General features: G+C 32.5%; 1 protein-coding gene across 4 annotated transcripts in view; it reads right to left on the reverse strand.

Moving 5' to 3' along the window:
* Positions 1-19,029, reverse strand: part of LOC126734993 (WASH complex subunit 5) — a 249,917-nt gene that overhangs the window by 187,043 nt on the left and 43,845 nt on the right. For 2 of the 4 annotated variants that reach the window (XM_050438860.1, XM_050438858.1), the window contains 2 exons: positions 8,885-9,035; positions 8,354-8,824 (listed from right to left, as the gene is read on the reverse strand). In XM_050438860.1, coding sequence (XP_050294817.1) covers positions 8,665-8,824; positions 8,885-9,035 — 311 coding nt within the window. In that variant the 3' untranslated portion in view covers positions 8,354-8,664. Of the gene's footprint in view, positions 1-7,745; positions 7,756-8,353; positions 8,825-8,884; positions 9,036-19,029 lie in introns of those variants that run through there. The other 2 variants (XR_007660244.1, XR_007660245.1) reach the window with 2 other exon arrangements.

Consider the following 19,029-nt stretch of genomic DNA (forward strand, 5'->3'; position numbering starts at 1 on the left):
AAATTTTGTATATAAAAAAACAATTTTTGGCATCGTAGCAAGTTTAAAAAATAATAATTATTTATTTGCTTTTAATTTCTAATAATGTTTACTTGACCACCTTGTATCTCGAAAATTAAAAAGTTTAGGACATAATTGTATTTATAGAAACTATTTTACTTAGTGTTAGTCCAAGAACACGTCTTTAAAGCTTTCGCAATATTAATTAATCCTTTTGTATAATATAAAGGTATATATTTGTAAATATAAAAAAAGTGAAATCTATGCGAAGAAATAAAAAAAAATCTGAAGAAATGTCTGGGCCCCGACCTGGTCCAAGTACAGCGGTTGACAGTGACAGGGAGGAGCCATTTGGAAGTGACGATAGTGTCAAAGATAAAGACTATGTAGTTGATCCTAAAGACAGGTACAATTTGTCTTCCAGTGACCTTTGTGTAAGTGATGACAATAGTATAGAAGAAATTTCCTCTGCCAAAAAGAGAAAGGCTTCTTTGAAGATAAGCAGCAAAACTTCCAAGAAAGTTGCAAGTTCGTTTGAAGTACAAAAAAATAATGAACCGAGTGGATTAACTGCCCAGAAGTATTTGGACTATTTTAAATACGAATTTAAAGAGGGAACAAAAACAGGAGTATGTTTGATTTGTGAAAAATGTAAAATACCTACTTCAATTAAAATGAAAAGCGGAAATACCAAAGGCCTCAAATACCATCTTTCCAAAAATCATCCAACAGAATTTTTGAAATTTTTTGGAGGAGATAAAAACACAAGTTCCAATAAGCAGAATACGATAACTGAAATGTTTTCATCCAAGTCTGATAAGATCAAAAACAAGAAGGTGAGTTATAAAAATATTTGAATTACGCACGTATAAAAAGATAATGTAGGTATATACCTACGTTTTATTACAAAAAAATATTATTGTATTTTTACCGGTCGCGTGCATGCGCACTCATCTTCGCAGAATTTTAATGAAAAATAGGTATGCTACTAATTTTTTTTTTAATTTAATCTATTATTTCTACAATCCATGTTTAACAAAAAAACTCCATACTTCGTTATTTAACACATTGCTTAACAATAGAAAATTTTAAAATTAAGTTTAGAAAAAAGATAAATAATATTTTATTTAAATTATCTGTGCGCATGTCACCGGTCAAAGTAAAATAATGTTTTTTACTTAGTTAAAAAGGTGCGAAAATAAATTTAAACATCTAAAGTAATTTAAAAAATTATTGATAAATTTGTTATTTTTAATACAACTATTGACAACATTGACAACCTGTATCTTTGTTACGAAGAAAGATAATCATAAAAAACGAAATAAAATTGTTCAAGACCCTATATAGGTATAATAAAAAAGTGAAGTAAAATTTGACAGGTTTAAAGTTTTAAAAATTTTATGTTAAATCAAAAAAATAATACATAGGGTATTTCATTTAAAATAACAAATATCTTGCCGGTTTTATATAAAATTTAATGTAATGATTTATGTGGTGAACATCATTATAAGTTTTTAATTTAAATTGACACCCTGTAAAAATTATTATAAATTTTTGAGTCTACATTTTCTATTGCAGAATTTAACTCCAAATACACCACAATACTTTGAAAGATATGTCAAATGGATAGCCATTAAATATCTGCCCTTTAACTTTTTTGATGACGAGTCGACCAGGGATTTTTTCAAAGAGCTGCATGCACAAAATGATCCTCCCAGAAGGACCCTAATGAGAAAACATGTAATGGAAACTTTTTCACTAAAACAACAAAACGTATTAAAAACCTTAAAAGAAAATAGTTCCAATATTTCATTTACAATTGACGGATGGTCATCTATTAGTGGAAAATCATTTTATGGCATAACCGCTCACTTTATAGATAAAGATTGGTGTATGCGATCTTTAGTATTGGATTTTGTACCATCGCACGGAGAGCATACTGGCATGGATATCACTAATATTTTTTATAAATCTTTAAATGATTATAATTTACTGGACAAAATAGAAGGCGTCACGGTAGATAACGCTTCAGTCAATACTAAATTTTTGGAAAAATTTCACGAAATCATGAAAAGAAATGGGAAAATGTTTAATGTAGAAGACCAGCATTTTAGATGTTTTGCTCACATCTTAAACTTAGGCGTCCAGGATATTCTAAAACTTTTAAAGCAAGATGAAGACATAGAAGAAGAACTAGAAGATGATTTCGATGAGTTTCAAACCGAAGATGATAAAATACATGAAAATATGCCACCTATAACTAGGTTAAGAATATTGTTTAAGAAAATTAAATACTCTGAACAATTACAAAATAAACTTAAAATTTGTTGTGAAGCAAGCAATATTACTTACCTAAAAGTAACATTAGATATTTCGATTCGTTGGAATTCAACCTATGAAATGATTTTGTTAGGGACAAAAATGAGAGCAGCTATTGACGCTTTGTGTGCAAATAATAAAGATTTAAATTGTTTTAAAATAAGTCAATCAGAATGGGATATGTTGGGCCTTGTACAAAAATATCTACGATGCTTTAAGTATTTAAGTACTATATTATCAGGAGAATCCTACCCTACCTTGCCACTTGTAATTATTGGCTTTAATATGCTAATCGACAAAATTGAAAAATTGCTGCTAGATCTGCAACAAAAACCTGAATGTTCGACAAATGACGATATTTTTATAAAAAGTTTTATAGCAGTTAGGGATAAAATGCTAAAGCATTATTATAAGGCTAACTGGGTATATTGTGCTTCACTAATATTAGATCCCCGACACAAGTTAGAAACGTTTGCACTTACCGTTTGGGGTGAAGAAATGAGAATTAGATCATATGAAAAATTTGAAGAAATCTATCGTCGCAAATATGCTCCAACTAAGCAAAATCCAATTGTCCAGCAGACCGAAGAAAATTCTAATTCGGATGAAGATATGGATATTGAATTCTTATTCAAGAAGGCAACGCCCCTCTCAGAGACGGATGAGTTTTGGAAGCAAGAGCTTAATGCTTACTTTTATTCAGAAAGAGCGCCAAAGGGGGAAAAACTATTGGATTGGTGGAAAAAAAATGAGGTTAATTATCCTCATATATCAAACATGGCCAGAGATCTTTTGAGTATCACTGCAACAAGCGTTCCTTCAGAACGCCTTTTTTCAAAAGCTGGCTTGGTGTTACCAAACAACGGAATAGACTCAACGCAGAATCAGCTCGTTCATTGCTGTGCTTAAATTCATGGTACACTTGTACATTAAAAGATAAATTAAATATTGACTACTGAAACTTAGCTTTTTATTGGGTATTTATTTATGCCTTTTGGTATTTATTAGCAATTTGATTTACACATTTTACGTACATAGATAAATTTCAACTAAATGTCTATTCTAATTAAGTTTATACTTATATCTTACTTATCATGTTATATTGTTTCTTAAATGCATTTATTTGTTGTTGCTGTTTATAAAATACATTTATTTAACGTAAACTGAATTTGTTTTCCTATTTTTAATATTTAAGTTTCAGAATTTATATTATTTCTTTATAAAGAGTGCAATGTAATAACTATAATGTACCTTATTAAATATTAAAATATTAAACATAAATTTGTGTATTTGTTTAGCTCTATATTTTTTTATTCTAAAATTTATAATTTATTATATTCACTTTATTTAATAATTAAGTAAGTATTTTATTATAAAGGGTATACACAGCCTTTGAAGCATGGTTTAGAAGGTTATATAGGAATACTTATTTTAAGACAAAAATTCCAATAATCGTATCGAACATAATATTACCTGTAGACGTCGACATTTTTCATAGACTTTTTTAACAGATGACAAAGTATCATTCGATTTTGTAGGTACGAAAGATAGGTATTAAAAACCACAATATGAATGTCAATATATTATTAAATAGGAGCCTCTTTAAATAATAATTATAAAGCAAATTGCAAAATGTTGCAAAACCAAAACTCTAGGGACAAATCGACACGTTATGAGAGCAGTTAAAGTCCAGTGCAACGATATATTAGAATGGTCACCCGTCAAAACAACAACATTTTACTTCTCAAACAATATAAATAGAAGGTGGATGACATTGTTTGGCAGGTGGAATGCTGGTGTTTTGACGGGTGACCATTCTAATATATCGTTGCACTGGACTTTACCATTTTTCGAAGGGTTTCGATAGAGTTATGTAACAGTGACGCAACTGTTCCGTCCGGTGAATGCAGAAATTTTCGGTAAATTCAAAAAATATAATAATATATGGTGTTTGTTTAAAATAAGAAAGCCCACCGTTTTATGACACACCTTGTATAAAAACGTTAAGTTGAAAAAAAAATGCGCATCTAAAATAAAAACAGACGTGACTGGTCCAAGAGATTAAAATAAACATACCCCTAAATTCTAAGGATATTTTTTCCAATCTACACACCACCTGTTACACAAATCGTAAGACCATTAGTATAATAATGGGGAAATAAAAAAATAATGAAAACCTGTTCCGTGATTTTAATGACAATTTTACCAATTGCTCGAAGCATTTTACTTACAATATCGAGACGTCTCGTCTCGTCTCGTCTCGCCTTGTCTCGAACATTTTTACCTCGTCTCGTCTCGTCTCGAAATTCGAGACAAAATACTTTCAAGACGAGATAAAATGGCTTCGAGACGAGACGAGACGAGACGTCTCGTGTCTCGTGTCTCGCGGCATCCCTAATTGGATACCATTCTTAATATAATATTTGTCTATTTGAATAAAAACTTTATTTAAAAAATTCCTTTTATTTGGGTAAAAAAATCCTTGTTTGGTTCAAAATCCTTGTTCTTGATGGTTCAAAAGTTGGGCCACCATTTTAACCAAAAAAATAGAGGTTTTTTTGTAAAAAACAACCTAATTTGTCATCTCCAAGGATATAATTAAATACATTTATAAGAAAAAAAATAATGATTTAAAAAAATTAATTTTCTGCTCCAGTTGGAGTAGATTTTCTCAGGATTTTTGCACCAGTTAAGGAAAACTTAATATGTAGTACTTACTACATTTACAGGTACCTTGCTAGTGATGATACCACGTTCTCTCTTTTATATGCATTTAGGATTGCTCAGAACACAATATCAATTATAATACTTAAATTTTAAGTTATAATAATTGAATTTATTTATTTTTAATGCACTTTGTCACTTAAACAATTTCACAATATTTTGTGCTCAATACAAAGTGCTCTGTCCTACAAATGAACAAACCTAACTAAATATGGCAGAAAGGAGGCAGTTACATCTTTGCATTGAAGCAGTTTAGAGGAAACCCATTGGCTTGTACATAATAAAACAATATTCTATGCAATACCAAAATATCAATGAAGCCATAGTAACAAAAGTCATCAAAAGCACCTATAGTTGGAAAAGTCCAGGAAGTGATAACACACATAACTTTCGGTACAAAAAGCTAAGCAGCACTCACACAAAAATAGAAGAGTATATAAATGACTTTATTAAACACCCAGGGAAGACACCAAAATTTATCATTGAAGAGAAAATACTTATTACCCAAGAGCAAACCAAGCAAAGAACCATCCAAGTACCGACCATTTACCTGTTTGCAAACGGTGTACAAATCATCACTTCCTGTATTACAAAACTCCTCAATATGCATGTAAAAGAACAAAAGAGAATGACTAAAAAGCAAAAAGAGCGCCGAAAGAGAATTCGAGGTGAAGAGGGAAATCAGGAAATTATCATGCTGTTATGTCGATTACCAAAACCTCTACAATTCTATTCTTCATCCCTGGTTAATTAGTATCAGAGATATACAAAGTCCACCCAACCCTGTACTGACTTGGACTGTCATCCAACACAACATGAAGTCAGTCTCTATAGTCACCTCAGAAATCAAAATGAACTGCGGCATTATTCAAGGGGATTAATTCACCCCGCTGTCTTTCTGCTTGGCATGGAACTCACTCTCCAGACCGCTAAACAGTACAGGAATAGGATACACGTTAAAAGTGAAGCACACTATATTAGACCAGCATTACATGGACGACCTTAAGCTTAAGCACCATCTGATGAGAAATTCAAACAACTGATCATGTTAGTAGAACAATTCTCCAACGATATCAGTATGAAATTCGACCTGGATAAATCTAAAATAATCAATATAGGGAAAGGCAAATGCAAAACAGGAGAAGTGGAACTGACAACGGCGCCTGAACTCAAAAGTAAACATCTTTTCAAAGCAATAAACACTTTGGCGATCAACATACTCATTCGGAGTAATCGAAAGACCAACTCTGACTAAACATAGAAAGCACCACCCTAAGGCAAGTACTCTAAGGATGACAACACCGAGAGGGGAAGAAAGAGGCCTTACTGGCATCAAAAATCTACACAACGGGCAAGTTAAACTGTTAAAAGGGTACTTAAACCTGGCTAATGAAACTCAACAAGCAGACAAGTTTATAATCAGTATAAAGGAGAAACAGCAGGAATGGCAGCAAAATCCTCCATGGGAGGCACGCTTATGACCTTGACCAACCACTTGAAGACAAGTTGGCGTCTCTTTTTATATATTTTTTTTTAATAAGATAAGAGTTTGTTTAAATTTAAAGATGTACTTTTCTGATTAATCAGAAGTCAGTAGTCCACCGAAACATACTTGGTAAGATTCTCGCATGCGATACAAATTTATACGAATACAAAGTGGTTTTTAGAATTCGTATAAGTCGACAGTCGTAAGATTCGTATCATTGACACGGATTAAATCAACGAATACGATCAACTTTAGTCCGTTGCATATATCAATTCTACCACCATCAAATCGACCCAATTTTTTTTAGCATATTTGAATTTAAAACTTCTACTAGTTTTAAACAGTTGGATGTTCACTATAATATTGCGGATAATATTATATAAAGCTCTTTGTAAGGTTAAAAATGGAATTCGTTAACGGAAAGTGTTTTGGGTTCCCCTCTCTCGGTAGTCACCGGGACAACTGTCAGTAGATGAAAGCTTGGAACAATGCGATGGTACCCCAACACATTGTTCATATTTTTAAATTTATTAATTAACATTAAAGCTAAACACGTTATTTCAGGAAGTTGCTCGGGATTATTAAAATACAGCAGGACAATCATTCCTAGAAGAACATGGAATAATAAGATTCCAAGAATTCTAAAAATGTTGGCGGACAAAGTTTTCGCAGCAAGAAGAAGACATTATTTTACGTCAATATAAAAAATACCTTGATACCTGTCGAAAAAATTTAAAGATAATCTTCATGGAGACATGTGGTCGAGATATTTCTGTTTTCGAACGAGCTTCGAAATAAACTGGTCAGTAAGAATGTCAGAATATAAAAAGAACAAAATCAGACAGAACAGAACAGATATCATCTTACTTTGATCATCGGGAGAGGTATGTCGAAAATGTTCCAGTGCAGAATATTCTTCATTTCAATTATACTAAAAATCTGGAAACAAAAAGATCTTTAGCAAAAGGAACATCAACTCGATCAAAGATTGCATATCTGTAATGTTAAAGCAATGAGGATGGTTTGACAGACCAAACTTTCGTGAATGATTCTTGCAAATTTTCGTGTTTTATGGGCACAAAAATTGGAAAAAGGCTCTAAAAATTTTACTAGCGATAATTTAAGTTTCCACATAAGTACAAAAGTTATACAGTATTTTAAACAGCTAGATATAAAGTTTTTATTTGTGCTTGCAAATGCTACTCACCTTTGGCAGCCTTAAGATGTGACTTGTTTCACTCATATCAAAATAATTTCGAGAAATATTTTAGAGACAGATTATATCCTAAAAATAACTGATGGCGATAGCGTTCATTAAAGTATAAACATGACAGCACAAATAGTGCAGAAAGTCGTGTTTGAAATTAAATATGCCAGTCAATCTCGAGCAGATCAACATCAATAATTATGTTACAGTAACATTTGGTACAGAAAAAAAACTTGTTACAAGCACTTTGTGGACACAGTTAAAGACGTCTGTGAAAGCAGCGCATCATTTTCAGTTGTCTTTGCCCAAAAAAAAAACAAAAAAAAAACGTTTTTCCAAAAAATGTCTCATTGTCAACATTTCAACATGTCAACATTTCTATCGTTAAATTGGAACAAAAAGTAAGGTTTTTACCATGTTTACAAATCGACGAGTTTTAAAGAGTTACCCATTAGATTTATATTTTTTAGTAAATGAATATGTTTATTGAACTTGCGCCCAAAAAAAAAAGGTTAATTTATATCTTTTAAAACGTGTTTTATGAGACTATGCTTTTAGGATGTCTTTAATATATCAATAAAAATAAGGCAGAGGGCAACCCAAATATAAGTCACTAACTTTGTCCATCTATTTATTTTTTAATTGTATTACTAAGCAAAAAATTACATCTTTTAAAATGAATATAAATCGATAATTTAATAATAATAGATAATTATATAGATTTAAATGCATATTTTCATTTTTCACTCTACCTTGGGACCAATTATTATTTATTACAATTATTAAAAATATTATTTACATAGGTTTTCTTTGGGCAGGTAAATATTTGTTTTCTATTTTATTCACCCGATATATCGAGTAGTTATCTATCAAATATATACAAATTATGCGTCTTCTTATTTAAATCCAGATTTTATAGTGCTTTTTTCTAAACCGATGAATTTGATGTCAAGGATTGTTGAATTTGCACAAATTCTTCTGGCAGATACTGGCGGCAATACTGTCTTGAGGATTCAGAATATTCGGTATAACAATCCAGAAAGTTTAGCATCATAGTCACCTCTGGTAATGTTTCAAAAGTTTTTGACCTATAATTAAAAAGAAAAATGTATAAAAGTATATTGTATTTTATTATTTATCAAATGTACCCATTATTTTTTGATAACTGCATCACAAACTCTGCAAGTAGTTTTATAAACTCTTCATTGACTTCAGAATGGAATTGTTTGAGAATAGTATGAACTGAGACTGATAACGCAACGCCATCTAACTGGTCATTTGTTCGCTTATTTATGCTAGCTATAAGACAAAAATTAAGTATTAATAAAGCTTAGCGTCATTAGAGTTAGAACAATAAAATATTCAAGGATAAAACTTTCGACTTGCATTTTATGCCATAAAAGTAATGAGTATATGTTATACTTCATAATTGAACAGAAACGGGTTTTTTAAACAGAATTAGCCCTGAAGATGGCCTATATAAATACCTAAGCATCGGAATTTTATCTGGAACAAAATCAGTTATATTTGAGGTAACCTGCTACAATTTATCTCTACAAAATTTTGTATAATAATGTTCCATAATTCACCATCGTGAAATATTTCACTTGTCCGAAAAGGTTGCCTAAACAAATATTTGCCTTCTTTTTTTTATGATACTTTCAAAATAGTATTAAGTTTTTGTTTGGGAGGACAATTATTAAAATAATTTTTTATTAAAATGATTTCTGCGAAAATTAAGAAATTAATGGAACAACTTTTTACTTTGAAGAAAATTCTGAAAGTATTCATTCTCATTAGACGGATATAAGCATCCTCCCTCGGCACAACAAATGCCCACTGGCACAATTAGAATTAGGAATAATTTAATAATATTAATAATTATAATCTAATAATAATAATTTAGTTTGAAGAAAAAATAATATTCAATTATTCTATTTAATTTTTTTAAATCAAAATTACAAGATATAATTAACATTGTAGCCTAATGAAAATATTTCGTGTCTAAATAAAAAATAGTAAAGTATTACCTACATAGCCTAAATAATTTAGTATAAACATTTAACTAAACCTAAAAATCAAATTATATAAGACCAGTTTTAATTTCTTTTAAGGTGATAAGTTAATAATAATTTACTGTTTTTTTTTTGAGATAACATAAGATTTTATTGAGATAACACGCGTTTAATTATTTATTTGAAAGACATAAATTTTTTTTCTCTATATTGGTATTCAGCACTAACAAAAGTCTATTATTTCTACAAACGTTGCTTTTTAATATTGTTCTTTTTAAATTTAATTTGTTACTAGGAATATTTAATTTTAATTAAAAAAATCTTCGGGCAGTTTAAATAAACAAAATAAAATCTAAAGAACAGGTTCTCTAAATTGGGAAACTTAATTAATTGACTTCTGATATACCTTCAATTACTAAATTTTGATAAACCATCGGAATTCAGAGATGGAAATTATCATTTTTATTTTTATCTTTGTTTTGTAGATAGACATTTTTTAATCCAACTTTCTAAGGGTTTTTTTAAAAGATCACATTCGACGCTTTAAATTTTTGTGATGGAAATTTATTATACAGGGTCTTACTTAAAGGTATGTCATAATTTAAAAGGGACATTCCTGGGCCAATTTTACGTCAAAAAGTTCATATAAACATGGGTCCTAAAATGCTTAGTTTTTAAGATACAGGGTGTTAAAGTTTTATTTTTTTTTTCGTTTTTAATAAATTTTTCAAATACGGTTTCAAATATTGAACTGAATTTTGGCACAGGATATTATGGCATAAAAACACATTTTTTAGATGTTCACCAACTTTTTTTTAGCAACCAGTGGCGTAGCTATGATGAATTTTTTATACAATTTTACAAAAATAAATTCTACGACATTGACTTACGAAAAAAATATGATTTTATCTTAATTATCAATCAATTATAAACAAAAAATTCCTCCATGACTTTTGCTGTAAATCTTACCGTTTGGGTGTAATCGTTAATTAAAGAAACGTCTTTTATGCATAAAATGCATCTTTAAAAATTATGGAAATAAATCAAGTTAGCTTTGCTTTAATAAACTTTGCAAACTTTAACACCCTGTATCTTAAAAACTAAGCATTTTAGGACCCATGTTTATATAAACTTTTCGACTTAAAGTCGGTCCAGGAATGTCCGTTTTAAATTATGACATACCTTTAAGTAACACCCTGTATACTTACATAATACATAATATTTATATTATACGGGCAATCAAAATACTTATGTGTAAAAATTATCCAGTAATAAGAAAACAAAGAGTTGATTGCTTCGAAAAACCGAAACATCGAACTTTAAAAATAATATAACTTTTTACTCTAAAAAAAGTAATCTTGGATTTTTACTTAGATTGCAACCGGCAAATATGGTTTTCTTTAGGACAAGTAATCGATTATATGAAAGAATTTTCTTGGGATAAAAATCAGCTGTCTTATAAAGTCATGAAACAGAAAATTGTCAAATTTGGTTTTTAATATGTATGCAGGGTGTCAAAAATTCAAAGATGACTATTATGATCTCGAAAACTGTAAAAGATAAAATGATGGTAAATTGTTATTATTGTGTTATTTGATTCTTATTAAAAAATCTAAATAATCCGAGGGATTAAAGAATCCGATTTTTTTTTCAAAATAATTAAAAAAGGTTTTAAACGGAAGAGCAAAATAAATCCTACATGACCTAAAATTAATGATTCTATATTTGGTCTTTTCGCGGCCATCATCATATTTTTTTTTGTTATAGATGCCAAATTTAAATAGTTCTTTCAAGCGGAGGTGTTCGCCATTCTGGAGGTGGCTATAAGGGATGAAGTTAAAGAGGGCTCGAAAACAGAAAGAATAATTTACTCTGGCAGCCAAGCTGCCTTAAAGGCCAGCCAAGCACACTGCACCCTTGAACCAGTTCCAAATTGGTCCAAAAGTGCAGGGAGTGATCCAAAAAATCTGTATATGTAATCTCAGAGATTACATATATAGATTTCTTATATGTAATCTCAGAGATTACATATACAGATTTCTTATATGTAATCTCAGAGATTACATATACAGATTTCATAAGTAAGCACCACTGCACTTAGGCGTCACTTGGCCCATTGTGCACGTCTGTTGAATGTCCAGTCCAGCGAATTAACGAGAGGAGATTTGCTTAGAATACTGCTGTGTAGTGACGAGAGAGTAGGCAAGTCGCAAAGTATGTGCTCCATTGTCTTGTCTTCATCCTTGCATGCCCTGCCTGTATAAGATGTAGTTTCCCTTTAGTCAGAGAAATTTTGCGGATTACCTCCATTAGTCTGGGTAGCTAGAATACTCCTTAGAAAAATTGCAGCCTTGAGTACCATCACTTTTTGAAAAGTGATGTTAAAAGACACTTACCATAGTGCCTAATGCAAGCATTGTGTTTAATTGGAGTATACGCCGCAGCCCCGTTCTAGTTTGGGAACCGTCCAACTAGATATTAGTAACTAAGTAAGAGACAAATTTTTCATATCCTGGATAACTGGGCATAGGATAAGACTAGAGAGAATTGGAGTAGGAACAGCGATTGCCGACAGGCCAAAGAGCTGCTATCAATCTGCAATTTAAGATCCGGGTATCTTAGACGTGGTGCCCAGCCCGCTATATACTAGTTGTGATGTAGCGTAGTAAACGAGAATGCGAAGGATGGTCTAGGATCAGGAGACGAGCTGTGGGTTCCCCCTTCCTGTGACGAGAGGAACTGAAAAACTTTATCTAGAAAGGAGTGCTCTTCATTAGGAGGACAAGTCACCTGCTTAGGGAGACTAGGGAGGGTGGCCAGCGGTAATGACGGGGTCTCAGGGGCTAGTAGAAAGGAGCTTTTAGGCCTATCCGCCGAACACTGTCCCCCACGCAAAATTTATGTATATTGCATACATACATTTTGAATAGAAAAAATTGTTTTCGATATTGTTATACAGTTACAAACTATTTTAAAGTAGGAAAATAAATAAACAGGTATTTTTAACTTAGACATGATCAGCCTCCATACATGAAGTATAATTTAAATAACAAAGCGATTTAAATATTGGCATAAGCTCATAAATTCAATGTATTTAAAATTACAAAAAAAAAAGAAATAGAAACATATGTTATGTTCTGTGTTTATAGTACCTTTTTAATAATGCAGTACCCAAAATTAGTTATGTTAACTTAAGTAAAATGTTAATATGATGCTCGTAAAATTAAGCCAAACGCCTTATTTGCTTTTTTTTCCAAGCGCATGAAGACTTCTTAAAGCGTACTCTTAAAATACACCGCATATTTTATAAGGCATATACCGTCATTATTATCAATTAATCATCAACAATACCAAGTGATGTCTTCAGCAACTTTTACAAGCTTTTGGTTGATCTCTTTCTTTTTACAGAATGATCTGAACATCTCCATCATTAAAACTAGTGCCTGTCCTGGTGATTTCTCACTCTCTTTTCTAAGACAATTGATGAAGTTTAAATTAAATCTGTTAACTTTTATGTAAAAATTCTATTTAAACGATCCTTTTTGTTAACTACGGCAACGCCGCCCAATTTCATTTTGATAAGCGCCACCAGAGGTCGCAATGTAAAAAAGTCAGTGTGGGACGCATTGGCGCTTGACGCACATGACTCTTTCTGTAACCATATTATCGAAACCACAAAAAACACGTTTAATTTTATGTACACCCATGTTAGAGCTGTTTTGAACCAGCAGCGTTTATTTATATTAAATAATAGCTAAGCTATCGAAGTGTTTTCTTCGCCTACCAAAATACACGACCTGGCGGACAGAGACTTTATACATGGTCCTTCTCCACGGATACAACACGATCTAGCATGGGAACCATTATCCGATCACGTTGGGAAAATCGAACAAGGCGGATCGACAGTACAGGTCAGTCCTTTCCATTGCCATTAAATAATTATATCCATTGCCTAAATCCTTCTCGTCTCGTATTTTTAATTATTGCTTCACTAAGCAATCTCGTTTTACCTTATTTAACTCGACATTTTTTTTGTAAACAAACACGATATCTCGTACCACGGTAGTTATGGACCATAGAACCCCTTACTAATGTGTATATTTCTTTATTCTGCATAATATGATTATCTGCTTATTTCACAAATAATATTAGTTTACTTATAGGAGCAGTTACACAAAATATAACCAGTTAGATTTTAGACATTAAATAAGTTAGTCATAAGTCACGCTGTAACGTTCGAAATAAAATTTTTTAAAAAGCCTTTTTCGTGGTTCGCTATCATAACTGGCGCAGTCGTACGGAATTTTGTTGAAGGATATCCGACATAAATCGCGGAATCGGTCTGTTTTAACGGTTTATCGGCATCGAACCTCATCTACTACCGAATCTATGAAAGGCACCCCAGGAGGCAGTCACACTTCGACCTAATCTATTAGGAATCGAACGTTTAGCAAGGGTCCAACCTCGACCACCATAGACTAAGCGGCTTGGAAGCACACACATCGGCTTCTATAGGCAAAATAGAATACGTTAGACTAAGAGTATGCAGCTCCTCATCGCTGGATTATTGCTGTCCCTCCAATATACAAGAGCCGACGTAACTTTCCATGATGTGACAAAGAATCCAGGCTCACATAACTCACGAAATATTATCGATTATTGGACCTTTATACAAATTTACGATATAAATCCCATAGTAAACCAATCCCTTATTTTACAAGAAACCATACATAACCTAGGAAAAAATGTAGAAAACTGCTCTCTATATAAAAAGGAATATTTAACTCTTACAATTTGGCCACAACTCTAGAAAAGAAAATAAGAAATCAATTACTTCAGATAAATCCTCTTAATTTTAAAATACGCGAAAAAAGGGTAGTAAACGGTTTAGGCAACATAGTAAAAAGTATAACCGGTAACCTAGACAACGAAAATGCTCAACGGTATGACACGGCAATTACTTCTATACTACAAAACGAAAATAATTTAAAATCATTAATGCAAGAACAAATGACTATAATTGAAAGCTCTAATAGTTTATTTCAAAAACTTTCAAAAAATATATCCAGTAATCAAAATATTCTAGAATCACAAATTATTCAAATTCAAAAAAAGTCAAAAGACTTGATAAAATGAATTCTGAAGATAAACACTACTTTCTTCTACAAGCAATGCTAGCTCATGTAACCACATTTCTTCAAGAAATATATGATGTTTTAGAGGATCTTCAAATAGCAATAACCTTTTCAAAATTAAATACCTTTCATACATCGATTCTCAATCCAAAAGATTTACTTAACGAAATTCAAATTATTTCCAGAGGTCTAACATCCGGCAGACTCCCGTTTGATTCAAACCTAGAAAACTTACTTCTTTTCAAAAGGGTTTTAAGTATTAAAAGTTACGCAAAAGGAAACAAGGTTATTTTTATAATTGAAGTGCCTATCGTAGAGAAAGATAGTTACTTACTTTACCATCTGTCCCCTTACCTACCCCATCACAAACTTTTCACAAGATAATATTTCCTCAATCCAAATTCCTAATCCTCAATGAGCTGAAGTATGCAAAATCCAAAAAACCATGCCAGCAGATTACTACTAATGAATATATTTGCCAAAATCTCAGCCCTTTGCCAATAGACAAAGACCTGCGAAGTGCAGATGTTGATATTTAGCGCAACCACATCACAATGCCACCAAACCCAGGGTCTGGGCAGTCCTTAATAAACTCTAATTTCACGAAAATAATGGCACGCCTCGCCAACAGATGGCAGCAACGGTATTATATGCAGAGTGGGTTGCATAACACGATAAGGCAGGTAATGATATTTAATGATTTATAAAGGAAGGTCAACCATTTTAGTTTTGATTTTTCTTGCGATTTGCGCGTTTGATGGTGGTTGGTGATTGTTTTTATTGTGGTTTTCGAGGTGCTTTATTTTATAATTATCGACTTTTTTTGATTTCATTTTAGTGATATTGTGCTAGTAGTGGTAAGTTAAGAAATTTATATTTAATTCTAATACGTTTAATAACCCAACAGGCCGCACAGAGGGCGCCAAAACATGTCTAATTCTATTTCCCCTTATTATATTGTTCTATGACCAAACCTAAATCTAAATTGATTAGAACAAAGCTGAAAAACTAGACAAAGAAAAATGGATGTTAGTTATACCACAACCAATTGCAGCTACCCAAATTTGTGGTACCAACAAAGATAATATTCCCTTGAATGGCACCTACATCCTGGAAATTAGCCCTGATTGTGAACTTCATGTTGGAAGCATAGCTATTAAAAATCACAGGGATTCTGAAACCCTCTACAAAAACATCGAACTGCCGCAATTGAACTTATCGCCGTCTACCAGTGAAGCATTACCCATCCATTTCAACCATTTAAAACAAAGCTCCTTAGATCCAAATGAAGCTAAACTGATGCAGAAAATTGTCCAGATGCAACATAAAAAACTCGACCGTGCCATAAACCAACCCGTTTACTACCAGAGAACCAGTATTTGGACCGTACTGCTGTATGTCCTTCTAGCAGCTATATTCAGCTACTCCATCATCCAGAAGCTAATCATGCCCTGGCTACAGAACCAGAGAAGACATCAAGAAGAAGCTATGACGAAGTCTTGCTCAGAAATCGTCATATGACCTCGCTACTCCTGTTCCACCCGTAAGCTCGTTTCCTAGGAGGGAGGAGTTATGGACCATAGAACCCCTTACACAAAATATAACCAGTTAGATTTTAGACATTAAATAGGTTAGTCATAAGTCACCCTGTAACGTTCGAAATAAAAATTTTTTAAAAGCCTTTTTCGTGGTTCGCTATCATAACTCGATAGCCATTTTTATATTGTTGTGTTGATTTCACGGAGAGTTTTCGCAACTATTATTTTCGGCAAAATAAGGGTTTACACTTGATTCTCGATTTTTATAAGCACAAAGTATTTTCTGATACATAATGCTTATGTTGACATTATATTTCATTTCACGTTGCAAAACGAATGTCTTATTACGTGCCTAGGTGGGGACAGAATAATTCATACTCGTTATAATTCTCGTCACTCTGTAGGCTAATAGTTTAGCTTAGCTTAATAGTTTTTATAAATTTTATTCACGATATTTTTATTAGTATTTTTTTTGCTCTCGTATATTTACAAATTGAATTTTTATTCACTCGATCAAAGATAAATTGCTTTGTTGTAATTATTTTTCTCGCATATTGCATTAAATATTATTTCACGTAACGTTGTCAAAATACAAAATTTAAAATGGCTGACGCTAAATTAAAAGAGTATAAACACGAACGAGGCAAGCTTAAGCTGACTTAACACGATTTCAAGGTTTTCTTCGAAAAATGCAGCAAATAGCTTTCGATCTCTCGAAATCTCACCCAATCGAAAGTCAAACTATTCTTTCGGACTTTTACGTCGATGACCTTTTAACAAGTGCCTCCTCTCCAGATTCACTGATCAAATTACGAAAATCTATTTGTCATATTTTAGATCAATATGGTTTTCAACTTAAAAAATTCCAATCAAATAATCCTGGTATTACATTATTACATAACAAAGTGTTACAAGATTTATCTGAAGAATTTCACGACAATAATAAGTCGCATTATATTATTTCCAGTGATACTGGTATTAAAGCCTCAGGTGTTTCTTGGAACCCTTCTTCTGATACTTCGAATATAATTCCGAAAACATCTCGCACAATTCTGAAATAATTACGAAAAGAGCTATTCTGTCAATAATAATCCAATATTCGACCCACTCGGTCTGCTAGGACCTCTTTCTATACGTGCAAAGATCATTATTCAAAGGCTTTGGCAACTAAATATAGGTTGGGATAAACGCCTACCTTGTGACTTATTTCATGATTGGTTAGCACTACGTGAAGAAATATCATCCAAGGTAGGATTAATACGCATTCCTCGACATGCCTTGATAAAACAATTTCGCAACGTTTATCTATACGGGTTTGCAGACGCTATCGAGAAAGCTTATGCATGTTGCATTGATCTTTATTCAATGAATGCAACTGATTGAATCGCACTTGTTGTGTGCTAAATTCCGAATGGCACCTCTCAAGACAATCTTACTAGTCCGTCTCGAACTTTGTGGTTGTTGATTACTCGCTCAACTTGTCTCCAAATGTTTAAAAACATTTTCCATCCAAATCGATAATATTTTCTTGTGGACGGACTCTACAATTATTGTTCTTGCTTGGCTTAATAGCCAGCCTCGTAACTGGAAGACATTTGTGTCAAATAGAGTCGCAGAATTCAACGAATGATAAACATTAATAATTGGCATCACGTTTCTTCAAGTAACAATCCCGCGGATATCATTTTCCGAGGTGCAAGACTTGCTGATTTATCTAAATCCAATCTATGGTGGCACAGTCCTAAGTTTCTTCGTTCTCCTTCTAAAAATTGGCCTGAAACTATAGATTTTTCAACTTGCAGCTTCCTGAAGCTAAGACAAAATCCATCTCGTTAAAGCTGCGGCAAATCGGTCTCACCAAAAAGCAAATTAAAATCCTTAAATCCCTTTCTCGATTCTGAGGGAATTCTTAGAGTAGGTGGTCGATTAAGACATTCACAATTATCTCTTCAAGCAAAAAATCCTATTCTCCTACCTGGTAAACATCCATTTACAAGGCTCATCATCGAGCATGAACATTTAAGATGTTTGCACTCAGGTATTCAAACAACCCTTTCTCACGTTCGTCAAACGTATTGGCCTATAAATGGCAAACAAATCGTGAGATCCGTTATCAGAAAGTGCGTTTGTTTTAAGGCTAAGCCTCAACTCTTGGAAACGAAAATGGATTGAAAAGGAAAGGAAAATGAAATGGAAAAGGCTGATTTGCCGGAGGCAAGAGTAACGCTAACTAAATAATTTTTATGTGTGGCAGTAGACTGGCCCATTGAACTTAAAGATGGAAAAACGTGCACGAATAAAATTATTAAATCGTACATTTGTATATTCATTTGTCTTGCCACTAGGGCAGTTCATGTCGAGCTTATTTCAGATTTATCTGCTGAAGGATTTTTAAGCTTATTACAAAGATTCGTGTCACGGCGTGGTTTATGCACAGACATATTTTCGGATAATGCTACAAATTTTGTTGGGTGTAACAATGAACTCATAAGAATAAACGATATGGCATCGTCTATACTGAAAAATTATTTGATGAACTCGAGAATTAATTGGCACTTTATTCCGGCGAGGTCCCCACACTTTGGAGGTTTGAGGGAGGTGGCTG

Source organism: Anthonomus grandis, chromosome 4 (genome assembly GCF_022605725.1).
Source record: "Anthonomus grandis grandis chromosome 4, icAntGran1.3, whole genome shotgun sequence".
In the NCBI taxonomy this organism is placed as follows: domain Eukaryota; kingdom Metazoa; phylum Arthropoda; class Insecta; order Coleoptera; family Curculionidae; genus Anthonomus; species Anthonomus grandis.